We start from the raw sequence: 18,970 nt of genomic DNA, 5'->3' as shown, positions 1-18,970 counted from the left end.
AGTGACTCACCAGTCGCTCGAAGCCGGAACTGGCTCTAGTACACCTGTCAAGTACTACAGACTGTTGCACGTAAAGTGCAAAGGACAAATTTTATTACGTTCGACCTATTGCAAGGCCTTCAGAAACATTTTATTCTGCCCCTTACAGTAAAACACGTCAACTTAAGCGGAAAAATTCAAGGGACACTTACTTGTCCCAGTGTGGATGAAGGGAAAAGCATTGCGGCCACCTCGCGATTCCTATGCTCTTTCAGTCGTTCAGTAACTAGTTCTTAGGACGCCTACTTAATCCTTGGTCCGATTCCCACCAAAGGTCGAAGATCTGACTCACAACGAAGGTCGTGGGTTCGAGTGCCTTAAGTATATCAACCTCAATAAAGTTCGTGTTAACATCAAAGCCTGTAGGTTCGAGTGCCTTAGGTAACTATGTTAAATAACTGTCTTAATGAACTTCGCCTTAATTACCACCAAGGTACGTGGGTTCGACCCCCACCAGTGGTCGTGGGTTCAAATGCCATAATGGAGTCTATCTTAGTTAAACCTGTGCCTTAGTAACGCTACCCTAATTAACTGTACCTCAATTAACTCCGCGTTAACAACAAAGGTAGTGGGTTCAACTCCTACGAAAGGTCCCAGGTGTGACTCCCACCAAATATCGTGGGTTTGAGTACGGTTTACCTATAATGTAATAAACTACGCCTTAATTAACTGTGGCTTAATTAACTTCACCTTAATTAACACGAAAGATCTGGTTTCAACCCCCCCCCCCCAAAAAAAAAGGTCAAAAGTTCGCAGCCTTTTTTGACCATCTTGTGGTTACGCCAACGCCACATGGTGCTTTCGCATTATTAAAGCATGCGTCACGCCACTTTGGCAACGTATCAGCTGCCCTGATAGCGACAACCCCGGGGAGACGTGGCTCAAAGTCGTCGCTCGCGTTGGGTAGCCATCTCCATCGCGTCGATTGTTGCCGTTGGGCACAAGATCACTTGCGTACAGTTCAAACTTGAACGTGACCTAGTCGAGCGAAATGTGGGACTATCTAGGCTGGCTTTGAATCTCACCTCCTGGTCACAAGGAAATTTGGCATTCGGGCCATCTCGGGCCATCAATCGGGCCATCTCCAGCAATAATAAACCAATTAAAATAATTGCCAGAAAATGGACGGTGTAACAAACTGCATTTCATTACACTGTCCGGTTTCTACCTATAATATACACCGGGGCCTGGCGAGGAGCTTTTCAAATGATATTTATAGGCGTCATAAATTAAATGGAGATAAAATAGATTTATTTGTGAGCAGTGATATACAATGCGGAAGTATCATCTCTCGCGAACTGAGAAGCTTTCCGCGTTCGCCTCTGGGTTAAGATGGTCGTGCCTTCCGGCTTTTTCTTCGATGAATGCCTGTGTCTTCCGCTTATGCGCCTCAGATTTTCTTCAAGGCATCAGCCAGGAGGGTCATTTCGGCTGTAATAGAGAAGAACGCAAAATTACAGTGAGTTATTTAAATACGCATTTCATAATGGCCACTTTTGACCATATTCTTTCTATAAGTACAACTTAGCCAATACTCCATTTTTTACGACCTGTGGAATAAACAGTATCGGGTATGAAAGTCGAACAGAAAACGATAAGTTGATTTGCGCTAGTATCTGCAAAGTGCAGACGAATAAATACTAAGATGTAAACGCAGAGGCGATCTTGAAGCTTTTCTTGTTCCATATATCTACATTTCCTGTTGTTGCGTTACCCGAAACCTTTAGCTTCTAGTTTTACCCAAAATTTTTGGTTTGTTTCTCCTTCGCAAGTGGCTCTAGTCCTAGTCCATCTTTTTCGGGGCCTTAAATAAGAGCCGCAGATATTTTTCTTCAAAAATAAGTCATGTGTGGGGCGGCTTTCCGAGTTCCGTTGTCGATGGCATATTGGGACGGGGTTGAGACTTGTTCTATGTTATCTTTTCTTTTTCTAGTAAAAGCACAAAGTTGTAAAAGTATTAGGCGTTGTGCAGCTCAAATGGGAGACCGGAGACGACAGATTCGAAGAAACGACAACGCTACTAACAATTGAAGGTCCATTACTCTGTACCAATACATATATATATATATCATTGTGCAGCAGAAAAGAAAGAAAAAATACAGCCTGTAAGTTTCATCCCAGCAATCCCCTTTCAGAGGTCGCTACCGAGAAAGAAAGCTTCATTTTTTCTACGAAAGCCTGAAACAGCCCATTAGCCGCGTTAACATGAATGAGACCGAATGCGACAGTAGCTCATCATATTTCCTAGCGCCTCACGAGTAATGTGATGCTAAAGCGCTTACACGTAGCTAATTACCCTTGGTGCGACAGTTTCGGTACACGGTGTCGCACATCGAAGGCAAAACTGCGCTTCCGGCGTGACCATAGTGTCGCCATCAGGGTCGCCATTTCCTCACCGATCTTGGTGTCCCGCAGCTCGGCGAGCGCAGTAGTTCCGCAGCAAATTTCCTTCCCATAATTCCTAATGTGATGCGATCGCGTTTACATTTCAATTCCGAAAGTCAGCTTTCTCATCTCAATTCAACCCTGCCTGACGCATTAACGTGACACTTTCCTAATGCATTGGCTCCGTTTGCGGGCATACGATGAAACTAGAAAGTTGGTGTGAGGCAATGGGATGCGCCGGTTGTCGCATTCGTGCAAACGCGGTTATTGATCCAAAAAGCCGGCGGTTTCTGTAACAGTCAAACGGCACCTAAGCTTCCATCAGCTGCGAGGCCACATCACGAGCGTGCCTCGCGCGCTTGTGCAGCTTGTGACGCCGGCTCGCACTTGCTGGCTGGAGCCTCGACAGAGCAGAGAGAGAGAGAGATGTGAAGAAGGAAAGGCAGGGAGGTTAACCAGACTGAGTCCAGTTTGCTACCCTGCACGTGGGGAGGGTAATGGGCAGTGGAAAAGAGAGAGAGAGAAAACGTGAGTCTATACCGCACTTTCACATGCACTAAGTTAGGTGTAGGATGTCTATAATCGGGCACTCAAGTCTGTTGCCCTCAGGTAGTGAAGAAGTGCTCGAACTGCTTTTTGGGCTAATGAACTGTGAGGCCAGGCTCCCGAGATCTTTGCTCCTGTAAATGGCCTGTCATCCAGTCTACTCAAGGCACACTTGAGAGCGGGCTAAAGCGCCCACCTGCTCCCGTGGTAATGCGTGAGGGGAGAGGGCATCGCCGTGACGCCACGTCATCCTCGCTCTCGGAATGTTATGCGCATGTTCCTCGTCCGCCAGCGTTCTAACTGCGCCTCGGTAAGGCAAAATCAAAACGCGCCAAGCCTCTTGCACGCGCTTGCACGCACTTGCACGCGAAGGACCACTCAGCAGCGTTGAATTGCAAATTACTGCTTTCGCATTTACAACTCGTAAGGAGTGCTAAGGTGTCCTCGGAATTTTCGCAATTCCTGTGATAACTGTCTAGATTTCTGCTGGAAAGAAAGCCGTGTATGAGATTACCTGTGATGACAAAGCGCTGATTCATCGATTTGCAGATAAGACTTCCTTGGTTAATTGTGACCAGAATGCCCGGAGGAAGCCAAAGATAAGTTACGTCGAGCATCGTGGAATACGAAGCCTACATGCCACAAGAAGAGAGTTAATGTATAATAAGAATGACAAGTGATGGAACCCTGCGCAAATTTTCGACACCCTCGGTAACAGTGTGTTAAAACCAAAGTCGAGACGGCACACCGAGTACAACACACATCATGACTCTTGCGCATTCTCAAGGGAGGTCAAGCAAGCAAGACCAAAATGTTCCAGTGCACCCACCCGATCTCCTGAAGCGTTTTATTGCTGCACTGACAATACTCCAACGCGCATAACGGACGCTGCCACTACTCCTTTTACATTGTAGCTAGACCAACAAAGAATGAATGTCGAAAAACCGGGCAGACGTGTCTCACTTGCAAACGTTTCGTCTTAGTTGTACTTCTATATGTATTCATGAATATCATTAATAACGATGTGAGGCTTCAAGCAAAGTGGGTTGATGCAGGGTCCATATTCCTGGCAACAGCCGCTGCATTGCGGAGCGTGGCGTTTCTTTCCTTCTGAGAACATTAGGCACCAAGTCAATTTGCCTCTTGCCTTTCAAGGGACAAAGATAACAGCAGGAAGCAAGCGGATAGGTTATGGGTCAAAATCCTATCATGCCGGACTGTCTTCCTCAATGGTATTATATGGGAACTACATTTATACCAGTATGAACAGAGCGGGGATGTTATTTTAGTCGTATATCGTTCATGCAGGAAAAAGAACCAGCGACATCAGCGTGACATATCACCACGTCCATCGTGTTCCTTTGAAAACCTAAAGATTAGATTTCGCTGCCGACAGACGATGTTGTATCAGGGGAGTGATGCGGATGGATATATTCCTGCATGCGGCTTGCTTCCGCGAAAACCCAATAAGCTATACGCCAAAACCAGCCCACCTCGAACCTCTCGATCCCGGCCTTGTCGCTCCCAACTACCGGCGATAACCGCCGGCGTGCTTGTCGGACGATCTATTTCACTCTCTGGAAGTAATGCCGCCCACGGTGCGAAGTAATACCATTCCTTTTCACGTTGCGTTAGTTTCTCGTGGTGTCCCGGGGGGACACTGCTCAAACGGTGCGCCCAAAGCAATGACGTCTACTTGTCAATGTGAAGAGCGCGATCTTGGTGGCCTTGCTGTGAAGGCTGATACTAAAGAAAATGTAGTTTCTAAGCTTCAGTTGATGTGCTGCTTTGACATCCTATGAAAAAATGGAAAGAAATAAGCAGAATCTGCCTACCTCTAACCTGCATCGACAGCCGTTTCGAGATTTTTCATGAACTATATTAAGAAGCTTGCCCAAAACGGAAGTGCTCCAGCGTTTCAGCATGACTTCTGTAGATCGGGCCCGACGACGAGGAGAGTGCTTCTGTGGCAAATGGTCCTTTAAGTAAGCATCGACCCGTATTGCTGAAAGTAGTGCCTGGATGTTGACGCAGCGAAGTGTTGGGAAATGGTGTCCCCGGGCATTGAATGAGTCCTCGCAGTTTGGAGCTGATGGCTGTGTTGACAGGGAGAGTACTTTGGCCGTGTCATTGCCTACTTTTCAAATTTGACAAGAAATACATACATATATATTCTTTTGAAGTCGTAATTCCACACTCTGAATACAAGTAGCAGCATACCTTGATACATAAGTTATGTGCAAAATACATTTTTTCGACAGAAACCATTCCTTTAAAGAAATGGCCGCCTCCGTTAACCTCCACTCTCCTGTTTCTTTTTTCGGGGACATCTCAACTTAGGTTTTAATGTGTTTCAGGGCTACGGCTTGCGGGACTTCGAAGTCGCAGTTTACGTTAAAGATATTGTTTGGCTTAGGTTTGAATGGCTAGATTATATCTACACTGAGCGCGACTTTTTCGTACCAGGTTGCTTTAATTTCCTGAGCATGTAAATGTGTTCGTGTAAATTTATAATGTACAGCATAGTTCAAATGGTCACTTGCTGTGCATATGATTCAGGGTTTGTTTTTAATATTGCCGGCTACAAATTGGCATCTGCCAGCGAGTCACAAAGTTGTGTAGATCCTGTACCGAATGGCGAATGGTGGCAATTTATATTATGCATTAGAGGAAGCCGTTGTTATGTACAAGGTACACTGGAAAGGTGTACAGAGTACACCTTTCCGCTCCTGTCATTATCATGCAAGTGGCAAGCCATGCAAGCACCGTGCAAGTGGCGTGTCAAAGCTTTCCAATTAGATGCGACAGTGGCGGTGCGCTTCATGTATAATTTATGACTCTGAGCATGCGCGAAACACGAATACGATGACAGCAATATGGCCAACATGACTCACTGATCTAGTTTTCACTGCTCGGAACTATCAATCAAAACCAACTTGTCCATTTTTGTTTGCTCTTCTGATAATGCGTAATGAAAAAATTCGCTCGGGAATTTGAATAATTTTTTACAGCTGCCTGCTAAAGCATAAGTTTCCGTTCTGCAGGCTTTCCACCACGTCATGTGCCTGAAACAATGACACTCGCCTGTTTTAAGAGTAAAAATGTGCTGATTTGTAACTTTGGATGAACCTGCTATCTCCAGTAATGCAAAACTATGAGATCATTCCATTTTATTTTATGGTAGTGGGCGACGCCCCATCACATTTCTTGTTAGCTACTTGTTGTTAACTTGGCTTTGTCTTGTTCAAGACTTTTTTTTTCTGGGAGGCGCACGTTTGTACTCCTACAGCGCTCGAGAGTTGCACATTACACAAGCGAATACTCACACTGAATGTCAGAGGCAAGGTTTTGAACTTGGATGTTTGTGTCGACGATCTCGACGCTCTGGGTGTAGGGGTTGTAGCGGACCGTGAACGGCCTCGGGATCGAGAGAGCGTACTCCCTGAATATTGCAAAGAATAAAAATAAAATAAAAAGACTAGATTACTTGCCATCTTGTCGACAGGTTGCCCTTGAAAGCGTCCTTGAAAAGCTAATTCCTTTAGCGAAATATGATTGACTGTTAAAGAAGCGAATGTAGACTAAACATATCGGTTTCCCTAATTTTGTGTCAGAGCCAGCTAGTCTCTGTGATGTCACAGATTTAATCGTATTTTTCTGTATCTGGAGTGTTTTGGCCAAGAAACAGTGCTTAGAACTTCTTATGGCGAAGCGTTGGTTGACATTCGACAGCTACGTAGTCCTTCGTAATTCACAAACACTTAACTAGACCCGATTACAGATGCTGTCTAAATTCTTGACGTCACATTGAGCAAGCGTGCAATCGCCGCCGTCTAATGTTTGTAATGTTTTCTTTGGCTGACCAAGCCTCTTTCCACCGGTAGGAGCTGCACTTTTCGTTCTCGCGGAATAATATTTGTATGATATAGCTCAACTTAACCCTGGTGCGTTCGATCTTTTCGGGTGGCCTGTTTTCAGGCAGTTTTTTTCAGATGGCCTCGCTCAAAGGCAACGCAGGCACGCACACTTTACTTGCTGACTACTTTCTGTGGCTCTGAAGGGAAGGCAGCGGGCGCGTGACTGCTGCACATGTGTTACAGCGCCAAGTAGTCCAGCTGCGTTTGACAGTGCTTTTGGCTGCTCGGAACATGTAGACGCTGAATCGACGCAGGTTCCAGGTGCGATGGTTTTGCGTTTCTCCAGATGCGAATTGGAAAAAGCCTGAAAATAAGTAAACCTTCACTCGCAGGGGTGTGTTCTGTCTTATTAAACTGTTGCTAATAAGGTGCTTGTTTTCGTTTCCCTAGGCTAAACTAACGTGGATTAAAACGCGGGACTCTTTTCAGAAGCGCTCTCACTTGTGCGCGCTTTGCATCCATAGCTTTCCCTTCATAGCCGCACAAAGTTACACGCCAGTGTAGCGACAAGTACGCATACGCGCGGTTCAGCAGGCACGACACCTTCTACTGGTATGAATCGGCTTTAGCAATAGAGAAGAACGCACCCGATCTAGTATTCTGTCGCAGCAGCATCAGGGGGACTTCTCAAGTGCCGTAACCAAATCACGCTTATGTTTTTTTTTTTTTGTGTGCGTATTGCGGATAGCGCACTCCGGTTTTCGCTCCAATACTTCTAAAAGTGCAAAAGTGTTGGCGTCTGACGTAAGCGCTTCACCTGACGCGGTTCTAAAGCTTCCTGTTGTTTTCCGCCAACTCTGTAAAGTGCTACCTCAAATAAATAAAGGCCACGCTATGTACAAAAGTATTTCACTGACCTGACTTTCTGCTGGGCGTTCTGGAAGCTTTGCGCCACGTAGTAGATTGGCTGGTACTGGGTTATAGGGTACTTTTGCTCACCGGTCACCGCTGGGTCGAAAGGCTTCATTTCTGGCTTTCCGCTGAGACAGTACTGAAAAAGAAATGCGCGGCGTTGTCATTGTGCAAGCGTTGCAGCTGTAGTAAGAAAATGCGCAAAAGCCACAGGGAAATTTCAGCTTGCGGTGAATAAACACGATGGACGAGGACACAGGCAGCCATCACACACAGGCAGCCTGCACATACGAGAGAGAGAGAGAGAGAAGGGAAGACGGAAAGGCAGGGAGGTTAACGAGACTGAGTCCAGTTTGCTACCCTACACGTGGGGAGGGGAATGGGGAGTGAAAGAGGGAGAGAGAGAACTTAGGTGTAGGATGTCTATAGTCGGGCACTCAAGTCTCTTGCCCTCAGGTAGCGAAAAAGCGCTCGAACTGCTTAATGGGCCAATGAACTGTGAGGCCAGGCTCTCAAGATCTTCGCTTCCGTAAATGGCCTGTCATCCAGTCTATTTAAGGCACACTGGAGAGTCTCGCGTTGATTATCGAAGCGAGAACAGTGGCACAGAAGGTGACTGATGGTCTCTTCACACTTGCACTTAGCGCACATTGGTGAATCCGCCATTCCAATACGATAGCTGTAGGAGTTGGTGAATGCTACTCCTACCCACAGCCGACACAGCAGTGTTGCGTCACGTCGTGGTAGGTTCGCTGGTAATGTAAATTTTAGTGATGGGTCGAGGCTGTGTAAACGACACTTAGAGTTCTGTGGTGTATGCCAACAACCTAACGTGATTGTACGAGTGAGACTGCAAAGCTCTCTTGCAGCGTCGACTCTGGATAAAGGTATAAGGAGTGTCGGTGAGTCAGCCTGGGCACGTCGGGCAGCGTCATCGGCGAGGTGATTACCAACGATGCCACAATGTCCCGGCAGCCACTGAAATATGATATCATGTCCTCTTTCAGAAGCGACAGGGTACATGCACAAGCAGCTGACACATACCAGTTGTGACATACAAGCAGTGGACACATACCAGTTGTGACATACAAGCAGTAGACACATGCCAGTTGTGACATACAAGCAGTGGACACATACCAGTAGTGACATACAAGCAGTGGACACATACCAGTAGTGACATACAAGCAGTGGGCACATACCAGTTGTGACATAAAAGCAGTGGGCACATACCAGTTGTGACATGTAAGCAGTGGATACATACCATTTGTGACGTACAAGTAGTGGACATATGTCAGGTGCAACATACAAGGACAGGACTCACACAAGCAGCGGAAACACATGCGTCTTGTGACATACGAGCAGAACGCACGGCACGTGCAAAAAGATCAAATATACAAGCAGAGGACACTAAAGATGCAAGCGATTGAGAAAAAAAAAATCATTGAGAGTTTCGAAAAAAGCAACTTTTTTTCGTTTTTATTAACCAGGATAAAATTGAAAAAGCAGGACACTGAGCTTCCCTGCGAAATTCTTCTGTTGCAATCGGCGTATCCTTTCGGCGTATCTAAATATTTGGTCAAAAGAACGAGTTTGGGAGTCTGCGAAGCACCTGGATCCATCCACCTGGCAAGGAGTTTGCTTCAACCAACCCTTGAGCCCCCTCGCCTGTCGCGTACTGCAGATTGCCCCTTATTGTGCGGCATGTGAAAGAAACTGGTCCGAGTTAGGAAATTTGCGCACCAAGCTACACAACAGGCTCGCAGGGGATCGCGTGCGAAAACTTGTCTACGGAAGGCGTCGTGCGCTGCGCATTTCCGTCAAGCGGAATTGAATCAGAAACAGAATGATATGAAAGTCGGTCTTGACTCTTTGATGTGAAATCAATGCCTTGACATGAATTGGTACCTAGATTTAGAACCCAGAAACTCTTCTGGGACGTTTGCGATCCAATTCAATAGTGTAACAATTATGTTATTTTCAGTGTTAGAGAAATAAATGTGTCGTGTTTTTCATAGCTCTGCGCGTGATCGTCTTTTCTTTTCAATTTTCCGTATTTTCCGGAAAAAGAAAACGCAAAAGAAACCAGTTTGTCTCACGCCCCTGAAAATGTTATGTAGAATCACACCTCTAGGGAACACACATTCCAGTTGTTACATACAAGCAGAGGACACAGGCAAGCAGTGGACACCCATTCCAGCTGTGAGTGAGCGCTTGACCTATGCCCGCTTCGTGTTTCGTCGGCGCCGCCCTCTAGCTTGCCACTTAGTAAAACGAACTTGTCCGTCCTAGTGTAGTCGCTCAAAACGCCCACGCAGACAGTCTTACGTAGTTCACGCGGCCTCCCCTCCATTTCTCTCCTTCCGAAGGAGATAGCCTTCCTAGCTCATTGATTACAATTTGTTGCCCCTGGGCATGCTGAATTTCTGTTGCTTTTCGAGCTTCGAGATAGTGGTAGAGTATACATGTATGCTGACTGAAAGAATAAAGACACTTGATTGCAAGTCGACGCTGTGGTCTGTGTCCCTCTCATCGTTCAGTCGTTTAGCGCTGCTTTCTGCTCGTTTACATGGCGCTCGATAACTAGGGGTCTAGCGTGTGTCTGCCGGCGTCTACCGCACCGTGCTAAATCAACGGTAATGAAGTTTTCACTTTTAGTCAGAGGGCGCCACACAAGTGAACTACTCACCTCGAGTTCACCGAACGATGAGAGCAGGCCGGCGCCGTAGGCCTTAAGCTGCCCTTCTTGTTTGCAGATGCCGAACTCTACTGTGAACCAGTAGCACTGCAAGAAAGAAAAAGAAAACATAATGAGATTATTGATCTTCTCGAGGAAGCGCTGAATGAATACATATTGCCAAATCTCCGGACAAAGACGTCGATACCCTCTGTACTATATTCAGAAATGTGTAATTTGCACTGGGTGAAAAATACACTCCCTCTATGTATGCGCAAGACAACCCCAAAGCCGATAAGCCTTGAAAAAATAGTGTTGTGAAAAAGCTTATAAAAGAACGTTCTCGCTTATACCAGGAAGATAAAATAAACCCTACTATTGTTCAGCCCCGTCTGTACGTACTGTATTCGCAGTATAAACGTGCTATAGCAACGGCGAAGAGGATTACCTCTCTGGAACGTATTGGAAATCGCTTGAAACTGCAATTGTTCCCAAAGAATGGAAGACGACTTTGATTATACCCGTTCACAAAAATGGCCGGAAATCTATAGTAGCCAATTATAGGCCGACTGCCTTGGGCTGTGTATCTTGCAGGACACTTGAACGTATTCTATACAGTAGTACGTTGAAACATTTAAAACATATTTTTTTTTCTTCCAGAACCAACACGTCTTTAGCGCTGGTGCTTCATGTACCAGACAATCAATAGAGCTTTTTCATGAGCTTGCCACAGCGGCTGACAATAGGATGCAGACTGATACAATATTGATAGACTTCAGAAAATAATTCGAGTCTGTTTAGCTCAAATTATTCAAGCACAAATGCCCTGTTCTCGGTATTCATCAAAATATATTGAAATGGATTGGAAGTTACCTTAAAAACAGAAAACAATGCGTCTTCCTGGTGGGCAAACAGTCTTGATTTGTGTAAGCAACTTCGGGTTTGCCATAAGGCTCGGTATTAGGGCCATTCTTATTTCTAATTTTCCTCAATGTCATCAGGTCTAGTATTTATTTCACTGTCAGATTATACGCGGATGGACTGCGTAATTACAGGGCAGTAAGTATAGATAATCACTTCAAGATCTTCATTATATCACTTTAAGTTGTAACACATGGGAATTAGGTCTAAATGGAGATAAAAGCTACCATGTAATATTTAACAGAGAAAATCATTTACTGAACACAAGGTACACAGTCGGTAGTACAGTACTCCAAAAAGTCCCTGAAGTAAAATATGTAGGCGTGCTCCTTTCAGAAGACCTTGCATTTAATCAGCATAATAATAACAATGTAAAATTAGCTGCCAGCATGCTCAGCCTCGTTATTCGTGAAATCGTCGTGCCCTCCTGAAGTACTGAAAATGGCGGCGTATCGATCAGTAGTAAGACCGCGCTTAGAAGACGCGTCCTGCTTATGGAGCCTCGTTCAAAAATGCCTCATTGATAAAATGGAAGGTATACAGAAGCGTGCGGTGAAGTTTATATTTAAACAATATCCCCTGGTAACTAGTGTCCTACATACGGAGGCTACCATAGGAATCAAACCCCTTGACAAAAGACGGAAGGAAAACCGGCTGAAACTAATGCATGCAATTTATAATAACCCGTATGGACAAATTTAAGTATATCAAGCTTTCTCACTACTCCTATAGCAGACAGGTGTAAAAAAATATAAATTGAATGTCGCACAATTACAGGAAATTCTCTTTCATCGCACCCGCCGTGGTTGCTCAGTGGCTATGGTGTTAGGCTGCTGAGCACCAGGTTGCGGGATCGAATCCCGGCCACGGCGGCCACATTTCGATGGGGGCGAAATGCGAAAACACCCGTGTACTTTGATTTAGGTGCACGTTAAAGAACCCCAGGTGGTCAAAATTTCCGGAGTCCCCCACTACGGCGTGCCTCATAATCAGAATGTGGTTTTGGCACGTAAAACCCCATAATTTCATTTCATTTTCTCTTTCTTCGCAAAAGAACAATATCTGAATGGAACACTTTACCAGAGGAGGTGGTCACAGCTGACGGCGTCCACTTCACTCAAATGACCAATAACTTGTAAACACTAGTTATTCTAGCACCGTGCTGTTCTTGTGGCTTGTTTAGCATATTCCGAAGTTGTGAATCCCTCGTTTTATAGGCATCATCTATTCAAATGCCTGCCTGTTCCCTTATTTCTATTGTTTTATTTTATATTTGTACCCACTCTCTTGCTGTAATGTTTCGATGCTGCAGAGTGTGTCATAAAAAAAAGAATACCTGCCAAGCTCGAGCTGAACGTGTGAACATGTATCAGGTATCCGCCCGAGGAAGAACAACCCAAACCACAACGCGACGTAAAAAAAAAATTAAAAATGCGTATACGGGCTGTTCCGCTGGGCTTTTTTTTCGAACTCTTGCTCAGGTAAGCGCCTGTCATGTGATATAAAGAGGAAGCTTTAACTCAGGAACTTCTACCTGAATACACAGTAACAGAGATATTTTTTTTGTCAGCGTCCACTGCAGAGATCTTCACGAAGTTTGTTGCATTTAAAAGAAGTTAAACTCTTCTGCCTGCAGGCGGCAGATTTTTTTTACTTAAGCCATCATTTTTAATGCTGTTAGCATTTTTTTTAGAACTTGACTCAGTTTACTGCGCGTACGTAACACTTTTACATTCCCAGTCACCCAAGCTGTGTATAAGCTTGGGACATTAGGTATATGCTGGCTGCTATTTTGGGTAATTGGCTGATCTGAAAAACATGGAGATTATTTTAAAATATTTACGGACACATCGGTAAGCAGCGACGCTCAAGGCGCAGCAGCAGCTTTCTTCTGCCCTTCGACTGACATAAGAAGGCTGTTTCGAACGCCTCATCCATCTTCGTCAACTACTGCGGAGCTGGCAGCGATTCATGATGCTCTGAAGTACGTACAGAAAGAAATAGGCGCATGAAAGGTCGTCATCCTTACAGACTCCCGTGCTGCCCTTAGCAGGCTGTTGAGAAAGAATGGCAACAGCCCAATTCTACGCAGTATAATAGAGTCCGCCGACAAAATTACTTCTCGTGGGCTGTCCCTGATTGCCCAGTGGATACCTTTGCACGTGGGTATTGCCGGAAATGAAAAGGCTGATTGCCTCGCTTCAACTTGTGCTCACAACGGGAGTGACTGCCCAGAAATTTCTTGTATGATTGGCAACGCCCGTGTCTTATTCCGCCATTACCTCCTAGAGCAGCACCCAGACTACTGGGTTGCAAACGGCTCGTTCCCTCCCCGTGTTCATGGTCATTCCTTGCGTTATAGTGCTTGAACACTGTTATTGAAATTCACAGTTGGCACTGTGTTGGTGCGCGAAGGTTTGTATCGTCAAGAACGTGTGGACAGCCTATCGCGTACTTCCTGTGGCGCCTGTGAGACACTTGCACACCTTACATTGGAGTGTCCCAGCTTCGTCACACAACCTGCACTGCTAATTAAACAGCATAGATTCACAGGACTCAAACGTACGACCCTTGACGATTGCCTGCTCCCGAGAGACAGTGCTGCTCAACGAGACCAGGCTCATAAAGCCTCGCTAACTTTCACGCAGAAAACTGATTTGGCCTCCCGTTTATAGGCACTTTTTCTCTGACCTACTTTCCTTCTTATTTTGTTGTTTCATATCTTATCCTTTGCTCCTCTTTTCATTCTCTTCTCCCGAAAGAGTACGCAGGCGTTGTGCCCCTCTCCGTGGCAGTTGTCAGATTGCTCCCTCTCTGTTTCTTTTGAGTGCTTGTATGTTTCAATAATAATAATAATAATAATAATAATAATAATAATAATATTAATAATAATTATTATTATTATTATTATTATTATTATTATTATTATTATTATTATTATTATTATTATTATTATTATTATTATTATTATTATTATTGATGATGATGATGATAATGATAGTAATGTCTCAATTGGCATCTTGCTGCTGGCAGCCGGCTATGTCACGGCTGTGTGCAGCTGTCATTGGCTATGTGCCACTGGGTATATGTGCCCGAGCAATCAACTTAGGGACTGAGTATGTGATATTGGCATATGCCCATGATGGGCCGATCCCAGGCAATGGGCGTGCCAAGGTAATGCGAGTGGTACGTAACCTTAAATATATTAAGCGATAGCGCACCATTCACAAGCGACACCTCCGCGTCAAGCATGGCCGCTTCATGGACAGCTGTTGCAACGAAGTTGCAGCCGAGATACTAGGAACAGGAGGGAGGTGGGGGGGGGGGGGCATTGCTGTGGAGCGTAAAATGGGGTGCAGTGGTTGTACCAAGATTTACTGTGTGGTGATATCATTCGGCATTTTGGTTGCCAGCGGGAACGCCACTTCGTGTATCTGCTCATGTGCCCATAAGGTTTTACGATTCCCGGATGGCATGGGGTACCACCAGTGATCAAATATCGTATAACGCATATAATCACGAATTGCCCCCTCATAATTAAAAAGGCATTGCTAAGCGTATACCGTCGCCAGTCAGCTCCAAAATATCGATGGATTCACCGCCTATACTGTATAAAATGTCCAGAAAATTTCGAAGATAATTGGTATCAAGTTTACAATCCTGTAGTGAACTAAAGCCAACATCCAAGTTCTGCAAATTTCACGTAACAATGCGCCTAAAGCGGGCAGAACTGATGCATTGTACGCCATTCTGAAACACCCCAAATTCGTGAGCACAACATTTATTTCGATAGGAATTAAATGGGCACCCCAAGCGAATTTTCGCCGTCGACGTCACTGTCGTTGTCGCCGGGATGTTCTGCATATGTTTGAGCGTATGTATGCGATATACCATGTCATGTTATATTCCACGCTGCATATATGCCGATTATGCTGCTACACTATTCTGTCACTAATGTTGCTCACACCTGGTCTCACATTCTCGACTAAATTATTCCCGAGAATTTCGAGAATGGCAGTCCACAAACAAACATCGCGAAACATAACGCTCCCAGTGCATGGTTTTTATCTTAAATCTTCCGGACTAGTAACTATTAAAACTGCAAAAGAATATCGCTGATCGAATCTGAAAGTGGTTCAATTTTACTGGCTCGGTTTTTATGGGCAGCGTAGCGGAGCTTGTGCGGTGTCATCACAAGCCCTACAAGGCATGGTAAATCTTTTAAAGGTGCCAGAAATTCTCGCGCACCCACGTACATAGCGTATACGGGAGTCGGACCCGCATGTAGTTAGAACAACGTCCGAGAAGTCCAAGTGAAACATTTAAATTTGCAAACGCAATCTGTGCTTCGGCTTTCGGCCGAAATGCCATTTTTTTAAGTATACCCTCGTATGCGTACAAGAACTGCACGCATGCTGTATATTGACATATAACATTTGTTTGCTTGAGATCCTCTGATTGATTCAGTTACAGAAATGTAATATCTGTATTTAGTCTAAAGATACGTAATTGTTAACTTCGTGCTTTTATAATGTTCGCTTAAGCTTGTCAATTTGCAGGAATCCTTGTAAAAAGCTGGAGGTCGACCGTAAATAAAAATTCTCCTCCTTATATTTGCGAAATTAAAATTCCTGCCTGAATTGCAACAAATTTAATTCAAGTCTGTCCCCCTAAACCTTCCCTTTAAGAGAGAGAGAGTGAGGATATTTATAATGAGAGAAAAGCTGAGAGGTCGGCCTTAGTCACTGTTCTGACCTGCTAACTCGGCATTGGGGGAACGGGAATGGCTGTAGAAAGAAAAGGAAGACGTGGATCATGAGTATGAAGATGGTGATGAAAATATTGCACGCTCCAAGACCACCACAATGTCTCTTCTGCAGTCCCCTCTTATAAAAAAAATTATTGAGGGCCTTCAGACTACCGGGCAGATGACGAGGATCAGGCGAATGTCCCAATAGAACCTTTTCAGTCAATGGTGCAACGACCAATTTTCATCAAGATGTCTGTCAGAGATTTTATCTGCACATCAAATCTCGAAAAAGTGCACAAGACGTGTTCTGTCGTCTCAGGAATACCGCATTACTCACAATTAGAATTGTCCGCCCGGTCTACGAGATGCAGCTAGCGCCGGGTGAAAGCCACACCTAATCGTAGGAGGCTTTAGCTCGGGGCCAACTCCTAATTCCGTAATTAAACACAGGTAAAGCTCAAGAATGCTTTTGTGAGAGAGCGAGTTAAATTAGAATAACTTTACGAAGCAGAATTTCCATTTGGAAGCTCAAAGTGCCTAAAAATTGGTAAACTTAAAAACATTCAAGCACGAAGTTTACGAATCCGTAACATTGCACAAAAGAAATCTCAGAGTTAAAGCTCGTTTGCATGTATTTGTTCTCCTGCAATTTTGATAAATTAAGATATATATTTATGCTATCAATTCAAAACTCATTTGCTACAGTGACTCGATTTCAGGTTCTTCGCTTGGAATGTAACAAACTTAATCAAACATGGTGCAGTTGCCACTGTGTAGACCGGTTTTTTTTTCCCTTCCGATATACTTAGATGGGAGCTTTCGAGATAAAGCTTTGCGTTAAACTGACAAGCCCAGCGCCGAACGGCGGATGTCAGAGCTCGTTCGAAAAAAAAAAAAAGGCTCCATGATTAGAAGCCTCAGTGGTGAGATTAGGTCTCAGGGATCCGCGAACATCACCGAAGCAAGATCCTCGGTGATGAAAGCATGCTTCTTCTCGGCACAATGTGTCTTTTTTGTGGCTTATTTGCCTATGCACGTCGACATCAATGTCCAGCACGCGCCAGAATTTTTAGTGTGGTTGCAAATGTGCGGTAGTCAGTAATATGAAAAGGAAGGGCGAAATACTTTTTTATGATAACTCCTGATACGTACAGTCAAATGTAGGAAAATTGGTACGTAACAAGTTGTTTCCTTTTTGAACATTCAGGCTCATTGAAAACGTTAATGAAGGGCGCGTGTTTAGCCTCTACTTGCGTTTGAAAAAAAAATCTTCGGTGTACTGTTTATTATTGCTCGCCACTCTACGCATATATGCATGCAACCTTGGTTTAACATAAGCCTACGCAGCTCACTACTTACGCTGTAGAACACGTAGTAGCAAATCTTCGCTTCGCTTCTTACTATATTTTTTTCGGTTCACTGCTTTCGGTACAGATTTAATATGGGCGCTTAAGCGATTAGAGTCGGTAAACGCCAAAACCACGTGGAGAAAAAAAAAAGGTTTCACTGGCACTTTTTAGAGGACCCATTTGACAAGTCTCTAGCCGGTTTTAATTAAAGACCTCATTAGTGCGCAGTTAAATGCGGTTTTCACGATAATACCTAACACACGCATGCGATGTGGCTGCTGCGTGTAAGATTCGCTACATGAAGAGCACGCCGGCTTTCGCAACACCTGCCAGTTTTTGGCGTTTTTTCATTACGGGCCTGTGGCTCAATAACTGTTGACAAATGCGACAATGGAATACTCCGCGTTGGCTCAGTTGCGCTTTTCGTACTTTAGGGCGTCACGTGACACCAGTGGGCGCATGAGTAGGCGAGCGAAATCGTTAAATCAACAGTAACCGGCCCATGCGCTTGTAGGTTGCTTCATTTGATTAGGGCCCAAGATCAAAAGGAAGTAGAAATAGACAGAAGACAAATGAAAAGAAAGTGAGAACAACTAATGAAGAAATGAGCGAGCGTAGAGAAAAGAAACGATGAGATCAAGGCTCACCACGACTCGCACTAATAAAGGGAACAAACGTTTGCCAACTGAACAAACGCTGCATACCACCCAGCATTTGCCATGTGGAGTGAGTCAAGCGAAAATGCCACAAAGCACTTGATAACTTCATACCTTTGAGCGGTTTTGAAAAGAATACAATCACTGGCAAACGGGAACAATTTTTTTTCCTTTCTTTTTCTTTGCCTTGATGTAGAATCCCTAAATGTAGGAGAACTGTGAATTATGGTAGCCGATATGTATTCATCATCACGGCCGCGCAAACAACGGAGATGAAATGTAGCCAGGTATGCGTCATAATTCTTTCTATATACAACGGTAATCGCCATTGTTTCGTCGTCAAATTATTCACTGTCATCGTCAAATAACTGTGTGCACGCTTGACTACCTATCGGCGCGGTTTCGTGCCTGCATTGGTGCCTAGCTTGTGAACAGTGTTGTGAAATAGTCGGTTGAACCGCGTAACTTTATCAGTGCGCAAATATAAACAATCTACGAGATAACGCGTCATGTAGCGTGATAGTAGCGGACTTGCACGCATCGCCGTTAGTTACACCGCGTTTACCTGAACGCTTCATGACAGGTTCGCTTGGCGTACTCGTACTATAGAGTCTAAGAATTACAAACCAGCTGCACCCCCCAAAACGCAATGCACCTTTGCTTTACCTTCTCAATATGAGCCTAGGCAGCTGGAGTCCACTCACAGCTTATTCGTTTTGCTCTTCTAATATGAACAAAGGGTTGATTAGAAATATAAGCTCCTTTCTTCAAGCTAAAATAACATCTTTCGCTCACTAGCGACATCCGGATCACCCATAAATTTTGTTCTAGACGTTAAAGTTTCATTCTGGAAACAGTGACCCAAAGAAAAATATAAGAAA

The 18,970-nt window shown here is 44.6% G+C and overlaps 1 protein-coding gene across 3 annotated transcripts in view; it reads right to left on the bottom strand.

Annotated features, from left to right (window-relative positions):
- Positions 1-1,268: 1,268 nt before the first annotated feature.
- Positions 1,269-18,970, bottom strand: part of Hn (phenylalanine hydroxylase) — a 117,904-nt gene continuing 100,202 nt past the window's right edge. For all 3 annotated transcript variants that reach the window (XM_072284977.1, XM_072284976.1, XM_055077763.1), the window contains exons 10-13: positions 10,426-10,521; positions 7,745-7,878; positions 6,297-6,412; positions 1,269-1,470 (exon numbers count right to left, since the gene is read on the bottom strand). In XM_072284977.1, coding sequence (XP_072141078.1) covers positions 1,430-1,470; positions 6,297-6,412; positions 7,745-7,878; positions 10,426-10,521 — 387 coding nt within the window. In that variant the 3' untranslated portion in view covers positions 1,269-1,429. The remainder of the gene's footprint in view (positions 1,471-6,296; positions 6,413-7,744; positions 7,879-10,425; positions 10,522-18,970) is intronic.

Source organism: Dermacentor andersoni, chromosome 10 (genome assembly GCF_023375885.2).
Source record: "Dermacentor andersoni chromosome 10, qqDerAnde1_hic_scaffold, whole genome shotgun sequence".
In the NCBI taxonomy this organism is placed as follows: domain Eukaryota; kingdom Metazoa; phylum Arthropoda; class Arachnida; order Ixodida; family Ixodidae; genus Dermacentor; species Dermacentor andersoni.
This window is presented reverse-complemented; position numbering and strand designations above follow the sequence as displayed.